This window comes from Fistularia commersonii, chromosome 3 (assembly GCF_037954325.1).
Source record: "Fistularia commersonii isolate RoL2024-O1a breed Wild chromosome 3, RoL_Fcom_v1.0, whole genome shotgun sequence".
NCBI classification, from domain to species: Eukaryota; Metazoa; Chordata; class Actinopteri; order Syngnathiformes; family Fistulariidae; genus Fistularia; species Fistularia commersonii.
Window position 1 is genome coordinate 1,619,191 of NC_141286.1, and position 12,846 is coordinate 1,632,036.

At 39.6% G+C, this 12,846-nt stretch overlaps 1 protein-coding gene across 2 annotated transcripts in view; it reads right to left on the bottom strand.

Moving 5' to 3' along the window:
* Positions 1-12,846, bottom strand: part of myo18ab (myosin XVIIIA b) — a 153,723-nt gene that overhangs the window by 139,899 nt on the left and 978 nt on the right. For both annotated transcript variants that reach the window (XM_086140996.1, XM_086141004.1), the window contains exon 2: positions 9,884-10,981. In XM_086140996.1, the coding sequence (XP_085997122.1) occupies positions 9,884-10,903 (1,020 nt within the window). In that variant the 5' untranslated portion in view covers positions 10,904-10,981. The remainder of the gene's footprint in view (positions 1-9,883; positions 10,982-12,846) is intronic.

Consider the following 12,846-nt stretch of genomic DNA (forward strand, 5'->3'; position numbering starts at 1 on the left):
CAGACATATTGCACTTTTAGTATCACTGCCAATACTGAAAGCCCTTGGTTTTGATTCCCTGAATCAGCATAAGATCAAATTCAAGCTTTCATACAATATGAGCGTTTGGCTCTCTGAAGTATATTTCATACCTGTTAAGATTTTGTGAAAGCAGAAAAAGATCATGATCTTTTATCTTTCAATTTGGGCCTCACCAATCGAGGAAAAATGACTTCCTACGTAGCTCAGCAGTGTGTTTCCTGATTCTACACAGGCTTTACAGGAAAGGACAGCGTGAAAATACTCCTGCGACAATGGGGGAACTGAGTTGACTTCACTTCTTGAATGGATGCTGAAAATCATGACTTCAAAAGGATTGTTTCTTACATTTTACCCATTGAGTGTGTGTATACATCTTGTGTAAACATACATTGTGTCGCTACTAGTTTCAACACATTATGATGTGAAAAACTTGATAGGTATCAGTCATTTATTCGACAAAAGGGTTAGGGTGTTTTCTCATGGTACTCGACAACAGGTTTAATTTGATTAGGTGCTAATGATTTGCAAAGCCAATCGGGGAAAGTACATGGGAGACAGAAACGTATTTTTGGTGACATGACGCCCTCTTAGTCAGCCTAGCATGTGGCGCTATTTAGCTGCTGTGTTTGTATTACGTGTGATCAGATCCACTGTGGCCAGTCACATTTTACTAGACAGAAACAATATACTGGACAGACTCATGGATAAATAACAGTGTGGGTAGTACATGCCACGGATCTTTGTTTACTAGCCCTTAATGCTAATGCATCCAGAGCTTCCTGGTCTCTAGCACCACTATTACATTACACAAATTACAGTCATTTGGCAGACGCTTTTATCCAAAGCGACTTACAAAAAGGGCAATTCAGTCACCGAAGATCCAAAGTACCGGTAGTCGGAAGTAAGAAGTGACCACTCTACCAAATAGCCATCTCACTATGATTTATGAAATACCCAATATGCATGATGATGCAATTAAGGGCATCCTCTTAAATTTAAAGCAAAGTTGGAAAGGCGGTTTTATATAGCACATCAAATGTTACATTTGGCTTCCAGATTATTTTAACCATACTGTGAAATGTGGAAAAAATGTGCCCAAGAGTCAAGAGTGTTGTCCTAACACAAACGAGGCACGTATACATGTTGTCAGAAACATTCATTGACATTTCGTTCTCTCCCTCCAACATCAGCACTTATTCTCAAAAGCTCATTCCTCTTCCTCCATGAGAGAATCCCAGAGGGAATGGTTCAGGAAGTGGCCTATTTGTTCCAAAGCGGATTCCACAAATACCAGAGTGAGACCTAAAGGGAGAGGCCTGCTTCCCGTTGTTTCCAGTCAGTCTGTTAAGACGAGTAAAGATGGCTTGTGACTTTAACCTCCATTTGCTGTAACCCTACAGCCTCCCTGCTCCTCGCCACAATTTGGGGTACGACATTTCATCCGCGGCAGCACTGACAATTAACATGAAGGTGGACAATTGTGGTAGTCAAAATTTAAATCACTTTTTTTTTAATGACACAAAACAAATAAACAGCTATACTCCTTGCTAATTTGGAAAAACAAAACAATTGATTTTTTGGTCACGCACAGGTTAGTAAGATGGTATAATCGCACAATAGCAGTTGCTTTATCAAAGACCAAGTCAACTGATGTGTAATACAACGGGGAGGGGCGACAATAGGGACATCAATTGATTCCCATTAAAAGCTTTTCCATGACATGGAAAAAATGGCAGGACATCCACGTTCTCTGTTGGCCCAGAGAGAAAGAACACTAGAGACTTCATAATACTGGCATTTGGCTAATCACTCTGCTCTTAATAAAGAGATACAATAATTTTTAAATTTATCCATCCATGGGAGTCAAATCAAAAACGGTAAAAATGTAAAATTGTTTTTGGCACACCCAAAAATAATATACCACTTTATACTGTCTTTCTCAGTGTAAGTCTATGAGGAAATGCTTGAAATTATATGCTGAACCATGAGATCTTTCAAGCCCAACTTACTGGACCAAGTCATCTTCATATCACCAGAATAAAAAACATTTAGGCCTGTATTTCCTCTTTTTTTTTTAACACAATCTCCTTGTATGGCCAAAGATACAGCTGTAAGCTTATGCTTATCAAGGTGGAACATAGATTAAATCACTACAGTAGCGTCACACCATTTACAGCTGAGTTTAAGGTGTAACTTTAACTGATAAGTTTGCTTGCAGCCTCCAAAAAGTATTTTCTGGATAAAAACATCAGGTCCAGTTTAAGAGCTGCTCCATTTGCAATTTCCAATTTTATGACTTTATAAAAGTTGATTATGTTAATTTTGTGCCCATTTCATTGGTCATTTTTTAATGTTGGCTTCAAGTTTTTGTGCTTTTAATACATAGAAAGTATTGTCAATAAATAAAAAGAAACAAAATGTTCTACACAGCTGACAATTGAAACAGACTTAAAGACTGCTTTCTCTATAAAGAGGTATGGAATATTTGATAAATTATTTTAAATATTCGCAACTGCATTTGAGTTAGAAACTCTTTAACATGCATAAAAATATGTATAGTTAACCAGGACTTTCTCAATGCCCAAAATGAACTTGCGATAAGAGGCAGCTCTAATCCACTTAATAGATAATTTAAAAAAAAAAAAAACACAGACTGACATGACATGAGGTTGCAAGCAAAGTCAAAAACCGTATTAACATTCGAGTCTCAATGGAGTTTCAAGTCAATTGCAGGCTCAAAACTATATAGTTTTCCATTGATATGATAGTCAAAGAGTAGTATATCAGAATGCAAGTCTACTTGTGATGTATATGAATGTCTGAGGAAATAGCTGGAGCTCTGGTAACAGAGAACTTTGAGAGTGTTTGAATAAAAGTGGAAGTGATTTACGTCAGAATTGCTTCCTGAATGGGTCGGAATAACATGGCAAGCGCCAAAGTTAACAGGCACAACTGAGGGCATGATGGACAGCAGCCGGGACGGATAAGAAAACCAGCATACAAGTGAGGGAGCAAGTGAAGATGTGAGCAAAGGAGAAAAGAAGTAAGTGAGCGAGTGAGTGAAAACTATTGGAATTAGTGGTTGAAGCAGTGAGTGAGTGAATGAAGAAAAGAAGAGCGTTATAATACCATTACTAGATTGAAAGGAAAATGTAATCTGTAAATAATGAAACAAGTATTGTGGAAAAAATAGCTGCGACCACGTGGGACTGCAAATTAACTTACAATGATTGTTGCGTTGATCCTGCTGATATCATTAATAAACTTCAAACTCATGGATCAAACATGTAAGACGTCTAAGAACATTTTACAGTGCAGAGTGACAAAAATATTGCTTACAGAGTGCAGACCACACACACACACACACACACACACACACACACACACACACACACACACACACACACACACACACACACACACACACACACACACACACACACACACACACCTCCTTGCAGCTAAAGACCACTGAGCACTGCACATGAGCTTTAACTGAAGACTCTTGGTTTGCTCTCAGTCACTTATTACACAATACAGAAGAGTCACATTCCTGTACTAGAACACCAGTAATTCTTTTCTAATGATGATTTTCATGGAATTTTTTTTCTTGAATGCTTATGTAATTCTTCCATTAAAAGTTGGAAAAAGCATGGAAAATAGTGACTTTCAGCGAGCATATGTTGTACGTCTGGTTTTAACCTAATGTTTGATTTGTAGGTTCTGGAAGTAAACATTTCATCCTTTCCAAAGACATTCCAACAGTTATTTTAGAACATCCTGCTCATACCAGCCACAGTAAAAGAAAAGGTGCATCCTGTAAGGCCACCGCCAAATCCTGATTAATTCTTATTATGTTCACATCTGCGTTGGATCTTTTATGGCGACGGGCACAGTTCTACGTACATTTGGTTCGAAATGGATTGTAACACGGGGTGTTTGTACACTTCCTGTTTTGGAAGAAAATATAATCACATTACGCTGGTAGGAAAATCAATCAAAAATCTAATTCCATTAACTCCATTATCTTTATTACAAATAAGTAGCTTAATTATTTTTTAGAACATATCTGGTGGATTTTTTTTTGTAATTTGTGTCTGGGTTCAAGGGCACTAGCTTTTTTTTCTTGGTGTTAATTTTGCTAGTTTTTAATAATTGTAATGATTAATCATTTTCACAGTGTTTAAAATAAAAACTATCAGCAGCAACATTGGTGAAAAAAAAAAAGGGCTAAAAATATCAAGATTTTAATACCACAATGATAAGCGTATGATGGAATGGAATATAATAGAGATAAATTCTAAAATGATACAGGTGTCAAGTCAACCCAAACTGAGAGTCTCACAACGAAAGAGAGAACCAGCGTAAATGAATTTCACACTTGAAAAAAACAAAGCTTAAATTCACTGTCCCATGAAATTTATGAAGAATTTTACAACTGATTTAAGTTAAAACAGTTTTCTTTTTGAAATGTTGTTAAGGCTAGATCAACAGCGAGGCTAAGAAACTCACAACATGCAGAAAAGCGGGCAGCTGGCGAGAAACAAGCTGACAGCATGATGTATCTGAGTTCTTTAGAAAGACTGAGGGATGGTTCTCCTGCTGGCAGTTGAGCAGTTATAGAGGACAAAGGAGACGCATTCGGGCCTGCTGTTTAACATTCGCACAAATCAGCTACAGACATAAGCTCATGACCTTAAGGCAGGGACCCAACCCTGCTTATATGCTTAAACACAAATCTCCTCGCACTGTTTTCTCTATGGAAATCATTACATCAACTCGCCACATGATGCAAAGTCGCTTACGGCGACCAAGGCGGAGTGGGATTTTTCCCAACACAGAGCTTCCACAGCGAGATGCTCCTACTGGCTCCTACATGGCAAACAGATTCCCTCCCTGCTTCATAAGCAGATGAATTCAATTGTTTGTGTGTGTGTGTGTGTGTGTGTGTGTGTGTGTGTGTGTGTGTGTGTGTGTGTGTGTTTAACGGGGGTTGACTCAAATCACAAGGACCCTTGAGCCACAGCCAAAAGAGGCAAATAAACAAACCAGTCTTTTCTGGAGGATAACACTGAGCTACTGTTAATACAGGGCATCAGCATCTTACTGATATGATCTTAACATTTCTATAATGTTAGTGAAAAATGGCAGCTGTCATATTTTATATCAATATATTAAAATTAATATCATATTAATTGCTTTTAACTGTGACATTTCTTCTCAACACAATAATTTCCCTGCAGATGACCTCCCTCTTCGATAAACAAAGATCTGAAAAATGATTCCACCGTGCATTGATTTACTTCTCATTATAAAACATTAAAACTTGTTTTGTTATTGCTATCTTCTGGTTTCTTCACAAGCCAAAAAGGCAAAGGTTAATTTTGTTAATGATTGAGCTTTCAATTGAAAAAAGTAAGAGTCTTGTAAAACTGTGCACGAATGTACTCTTAGAAGAAAAATCAATTGCTGATAAGGGCATTTTATTGAATACATTTGGTCTCAAAAGAGACAAAAATTTCACTTGGCAAATTTTAACCCCTTATAACATCTTTGCAGCTTCAACACAGATAAAGTTGTCATCTTTCATCAACATTTGACAATGTCATTATGTCTTTTTGTAAAAATATACAGATACATGTACAAGTACAGTACAGTACATGAAAATAATTGAAGCTCATCAATTCTTCATATAAAAAATACATATATTTTTCAAGATATTGTTTATCTTCAAGAATGATAAAGAAATGTAAGTCAATTTTATGCCTCCATGGCTCAAAACTGGGATTGTTAGTGTTTATTTGTAAAGAAGTATCCGGCATTACTTTCAAATAGTGCTGTGCAGTTGGATCAACCCCCTTTGAATGAAGAGAAATTCTCTTCAAGGGGAATAAAAAAAAAAGGTCTGGTCTTCCAAAAGGTTGTGAAATCCCTCGTGACTGTAAGGAGAAACAATACAAGTTGTTTGTTTTGTACAAAATTCTTGTTTCCTAGTAGTTTATCTATGTTTAACAGAATTTGATTTTATATTTACTTGTTTTTCAGGTCTATGAATGTTAACGTTTGTGTTGTGTCAGGAAGGGCACCCGGCGTAAAACTTGTGCCAAAACCAAATATGCGAATCACACCTAAGAATCTCAAAATGGATCAGCCGTGGATCGGCTTAACAACGACCACCACCGGTGCCGATTACCTACAGGGTACCAGTGGAAATTGGGCTACCGAGGGTCGAATAAGAAGAGGAGGAAGGCTTGTTCGGAAGCAGAGAGAGAAGAGGAAAGGCAAGAGTCTGGGACTGAGAGGAGGTGCTTTGAATGTTGAGACAATGACAGGAAAAGCTAGAGAGTTGGTGGACATGATGCGGAGAAGGAAGGCGGATATACTGTGTGTCCAGGAGACCAGGTGGAAAGGTAGTAAGGCTAGAAGCTTAGGAGCAGGTTTTAAGTTGTACTATCATGGTACCGACAGGAAGAGAAATGGAGTAGGAGTTATCTTGAAGGAGGAGTTTGTGAGGAATGTTCTGGAGGTGAAAAGAATGTCAGATAGACTTATAAGTCTGAAACTGGAAATTGAAGGTGTGATGCTCAATGTTGTTAGTGGCTATGACCCGCAGGTCAGACGTGACTTAGAGGAGAATGAGACGTTCTGGGATGAGTTTGATGAAGTGATGCAGAATATCCCCAGAGGTGAGAAAGTGAAAGGGCATGTTGGTGCAAGCAAGAGAGGGGATGAAGAAGTAATGGTCAGGTTTGGTATCCAGGATAGGAACACAGAGGGACAGATGGTGGTAGACTTTGCAAAAAGGATGGACATGGCTGAAGTGAATACTTTTTTCCAGAAAAAAACAGGTACATAGGATAACTTCTAAGAGCGGAGGTAGGAGCACGCAGGTAGACTACAACTTATATGGACGAGGTAACCTGAAAGAGATCAGTGACTGCAAAGTAGTTGTAGGTGAGAGTGCAGCCAGACAGCATAGGATGCTAGTTTGTAGGATGACTCTGGTGACAAGGAAGATCAAGAGGACAAAGGCAGAGCAGAGGACAAAGTGGTGGAAGCTGAAAAGGGAGGAGTGTTGTATGGTTTTCAGGGAGGAGTTGAGAAAGGCTCTGGGTGATCAGGGAGAGCTTTGAGATGACAGGACAACGACAGCTAACGTGATCAGGGAGAGTTCTTAGTAGATAAGGAGACGTGGGGATGGAATGAGGAAGCGCAGGAGTATATAAAGAGAAAGCAGTTAGCAAAGACGTAGGACAACGAGGGGACTGAAGAGAACAGACAGGGAGAAACAGTGTAAGGTAAAGATAGAGGTAGCGAAGACAAAACAAAGGGCATACGATGACTTGTGAGCTCGGTTGGACAGTGAGAAGGAAGAGAAGGGTTTATACAGGTTGGCAAAACAGAGAGATAAAGATGGAAAGGATGTACAGCAGTTCCAGGTGATCAGGGATAGAGAGGGAAATGTATTGACAGAAGCTAGAAGAGTGATGGGAAGATGGAAAGAGTACTTTGAAGAACTGATGGAGGAAAATGAAAGAGAGGGAAGAGTAGAGGAGGTAACTATGGTAGACCACAAAGTAACAGAGATTACTTTCAGCTCGTCCTGATGACTTATCTGTGGAGGTATGGAAGTGTCTACGAGAGGCAGCTAGACTAAACTGAGACCGGACATCAGCATGTGTGAGCAGCAGTATAGCTTCATTGCTAGAAAGAGTACTACAGATGCAGTATTTGCTTTGAGAATGCTTATGTAAAGGTACAGAGAAGGCCACTTTTGTAGACCAAGAAAAAGCATACAACAGGGTACCGAGAGAGGAACTCCGGTATTGTATGAGGAAGACTGGAGTGGCAGAGAAGTGTGTTGGACTGGTGCACGACATGTATGCTCGCTGATATCAATGCTGCAATTGGAGCAGGCAGGAGGTCTAGAGGAAGACCAAAGAGAAGATTTATGGATGTAATGTGAAAGGATATGAAGTTAGTTGGTGTGAGAGAGGAGGATACAGAGAATAAGGTTAGATGGAGAAGGTTGATTTGCTGTGGTGACCCCTGAAGGGAAAAGCCAGAAGGAAAAAAAGAAGGGTGCTGAACCATAATGTCCCTGCAAGGCATCGATAACGCAGGGAACTTGAACTCCCTCTTCAGTTTGTTCAAATAAATTATTGCCACTGCAAAAAAAAAAAATCTTTATGACATTAGAATAGGTGTGTTTCTTTGTGGGGTTTTAGTTTTTTTCAGATTGACCATATTTCAATAATATTTTTGTGTACATTTATCTTTAGATATTCAGATATCACATATGAAATCTCATATTTACTAACGTTTTTAGCTATTACTATGCTAATTTTTGGATTCATTATTAATCCCTTGCAGGAAATGTTCTTCTGCATTTAACCATAATAGATGAACCATGAGTGTTTGTTAACCACAGAGTAAAGGTTTCATTGTCTTGCTCAACAACACTTCAACAGGCTAGGAGGAGCTAAGGAATCACAGCGTGAACTTTTGGTTCCTAGACAAGGAACAAGACAAGTGAGAACCTTAATAATCTCTATACATTAAAACATAAAGTGGTCAGTTTTCAATGAAATCAGACAATGCTTTTGTGGAATGATTATGTATGTTTCATGGGTACTTTTGTGTGTTGTTCATGTACGAAAATACCAGATCATTTAAAGTGGAACAATAGGAATCAATCATGGAAAGAGTTCTTATTATAAATAAACTGTGCTCATCTGCATTTCTCTATAATTCTGCATTCATTTTTATAGTGAATTTACATTTCAACTTATGTATGATTTTTTAGGTCCCTTTCGTCGTTGTTCTTATTATTTTGTATGTGTTTTTCATACAGGCCCATACAGGTTTTTAACCATACCCTGTAACAAATAAGTCACAAGCCCCAATCAAAAAGACAATAAAAACAAACAGCATGTCTGTGGAAAATGGACAGATGGGAAAAGGGGGGGGGGGGGATCACAAACTCCAGAAATTATCTTTCTTTGGGTCGACTATTGCATTGTGTTGAAAATATATCCGTTCGAGTTTCCATTGACTCCTACAGAAATAATGTTATTTTTGGAAGGACTGATCTCCTCACATTTTTCCATGAACTCAAGAGCAAAGTACTCCATAGTATTACATGTGCACAGAACTTTGACCAACACTGGAGACAGACACATGTACTGCTTGTAAACATCTGGCGAAAACTGCTCACACCGTCCAACCGATGAGGTCGAAGGTGATCGGCAAGGAGTCAGTGGATGGGCTGATGGCTAAAGGGGTCCAAGAAATATATAATTACACTCGAAAATATAACCTCAAGCTTGAGTGAAAAGCTCTTTTTCAGCATGCATTTTCCAAAGTCAGCAAGGATTGTTGACAATCAATACCGATATGTTTAACATCAAGCTGTCAGTTACTTTTAGAAATCTGCAACACCAAAAAGAATGCAAAAGGGGTGTTTAAAGGGACACACACACACACAAGCATGTGCTTACACTCTCACAGTCAGTGTGATGTCAAAAGTGTCCCATGGAAACAAGAACTCAGCACTCGTTGCATAACAGTTAAAAGATATGCGGCCTTTTACTCCTGCAGGAAATAAAAATACATGAGAAAACACATTGAAGCGAGTGAGGAATTTTGATACGAAGGCTTTCATAAAGTGATCAGGCTGCTAAAATTAGATGCCTTAGAATCAGATGTTCCTCAAAGAGACACAGAAACCAAAGTCAAAACAGCACAACTCCGATATTCCTGCGACTCGGAAGACCAGAAAAGTGTTGAAAGAAAGCAAAACGAGCGCGATTAAAACACGACGGCGGCGAGCGCTGCGAGGCAGCGAGTGCACGAGGCTTACCTGTCTGGCCTCTCTCCGCAGACCCTCGCTGTTCCTCAACCAGCAGCGGCTAAGTTCACTCAGCTCCAGGATGGGCTGCACCTTCAGCCGCACCGTGTCACCCGACTGGCGGATCATCTCGACAATTTCATCCCGGGTCTTGCTCTCCACGTTCCGTCCGTTTATCTCCACAAGCCTGTCACCCGGAACCAGCCCCAGCGCCAGGTCCTTGGTGCCGGCGCCCGGCTCGGCAAAATGGACCACACGTCTGTACACCCCTCCGTCGGGACTGCGGTCAAGCATCGTGGTGCGACGTAAGGAAAATCCAAAGTCGCCTGTGTTTCGACGTTGAAGCTCCAGCTCGCGTGTTTCCGGTGCGCTCGGTGCAATGACGGCGGGGAGCTCCAAGTGTGCAGGAAAGGTTTTATCCACCACTTCGGGAACGCATACTTTTTTAACGGCGGGCGTTGCGGACTGCTGCTGAAGGCTGTGTTTCCTAAGCATGCTGAAGACCTTGCTCTCCACCTGCGGGGACGGCGCGGCAGAGTTCTGGCCCGAAGGCGTGGATCCCTCGGAGGGGCTCTCTTCTTTGCTCCGCTGGGAGAAGGAAAAGCGCTTCATCATCTGACCCACCTGTGAGGAGTTCTGCTTCGCCAGCGAACCGAAGTGGGCCACGCGATCTCGCACCGAGTTACGATGTCCGTCCTGGCCTCCTCCCCCGTCCCCCTTCAGGTCGTCGGTGGAGCTGGCGGCGCTCAGCTGCTCATCCAGAACCATGCTGCTTCTGTTGCTCAAGCCGTCTGACTCGATGTCAGTGAGGGTGAGCTCGGAGCTGCTGGCCACTTTGATAGGAATAGGATTGGAGATCTCCAACTTGTTCTTGGATTCACGCTTGGCCTCCCGCTTTAAGTTGAAGAAACCTCTCCTCATGCTCATCTCCTCAAGGCTGCGCAGCTCTGCTGCTGACATCCTCTCCTTTTTGTCCTTCTTCTCTTTTCTACTCCCTTCCCTCTCCTTGTCTTTTTTCATTAGATTGAACATTTTGGTCAACGATTTGCCAGGTTTTCCGATGTGGTTCTTCGACAGAAGAACAAGTCAAATTGACTTGTGAGGAGCCCCCTGAAAAAAAAAAAGAGAGGAGGAACAAACTTTCTCAGTCACATCAATCACAGAAACCCTTTTCCCAAAGTAAGAGCTCAGCAACACCTCAATTCTAAAAAAGACAATTACTCTTTTCACAACTTTGAGAAGACCTCAGGAGCCGCATTATATAGAAGCTATTAGCATTAAATCTATCCAAACATAACGATGCGACGCAAAGTAATCATTTATGACTCTTTATAGGCTGTTAAAGTCATAAAAAGTTATATATTATCTTCCATCAGCTCAATGATGGGACAAACTAAAATGATGAGTCTGAATATGTAATGGGCCATAAAAAGGATGCTAATACTCAAAGAAAATGTCAATGTCCCCATTCTATTATAAAAAGAAATCGCTTGTTTTGGCACACTATTCAGTTTTTCCTGACAAATATGAATCGTCCCTATCAGGATTCAGTGTTTATAAGAGTATTGTACACACTCCAGGAATGTGAGAGGTCCATGGCTGCCGTTTCAATGCTCTGTCCCTTTTTTCCTCAAAATGTGTGAGTTGGCAAATTTACAGATTTAATTAATATTGGAAAATTCCCTGTAATCGTATTGTATACATGTGTGTCTTAAATAAGTGTTCTATAATACCATGTGAGATTATAATGATCAATCATGAATTAAAGATATTTATGTAAACGCTGTCAACTGTGTAGCGGAAATTTCAACTGGGTCAGTACAGTTAATGTAAATTGTATTACATTTACTACCAACCTTACAAATAGCAGGATGGAAGATCATTTAAGTAAATGTGTGTTCAAATAAAGTGTGATACAAATTGTTCTGTGAATAAACAATTACTGCACATCATATTGAACAGACTGATGAGTAATTTTGGAAATCATACCATAAACATCATATATCATTTAATAAATCAAAATTTATGATGTAACCAAGTGCAATCTCTAAAATGATCTGGAATCCCTGATCTCCCTTATGACATTAGCAATGAATTAAAATGTAACTGATTGTTAATGAGGGATGTGTGATAACATCAGAAAACAAAACATACACAGATAACCAGTGTTTATTTGTAGATGTGAAGAGGGATTGCTTCATTTGATAAATTTAGCTGGATCGGCTGTCAAATAGAGTATGAGAAATTTGCTTTGCTACCATAACAAGAGAACAAATAACAATATTAGCAATCTACCAAAATAAGTAATTAGTACCAGCCCAAAACTGCTTAAATGATGCGCACACACACACACACACATGTACATATACATATCACATGTCAGAAATCTTACGTAACTACAAGAGCCCCACCCCGTATACAGTAGATTTAATGAAATCTTCTGAAGATTATATCCAGCATCAACACAGCAAGTTTGACAGCACTAGTCACCTTTAAATCTACATCATTTCAAACATTAAATACTAAATTTCTAATTTTATGTCCCTTACCTGGTTATTTTGATTTGAACCGATCCTTGAACTCACTGGCTTTTTAACAGCTTTTATTTTTTTTGTCATTTTTTGGTATTCTTAAACGTTAACTACATGCTCCTATCATTTGCTGGTGGGAAAAGAGAATCTGTCAATGAGCACAAATTTTCCAAAGGTCCTAATCCGGATGTTTGGAGACAATGCATGTATGCATGCAATTTTAAGCGTCAACAAAATCAACAATCAAACTCACATGTATATTGCATATGGTATGTGAGAAGTATTCATGTAACGCCTGATTCATTGAAGAAAATAAAGCAACTTGAAGACATGGAACACAAAACAACCAGCAGCGACAACTATTGCACTATTAAATGGAACTGAACAGGGAAAAGAGAAAAAAAAAAATCCCATCCCTGGTGTTTCTTTTCAAACATGAGGCTG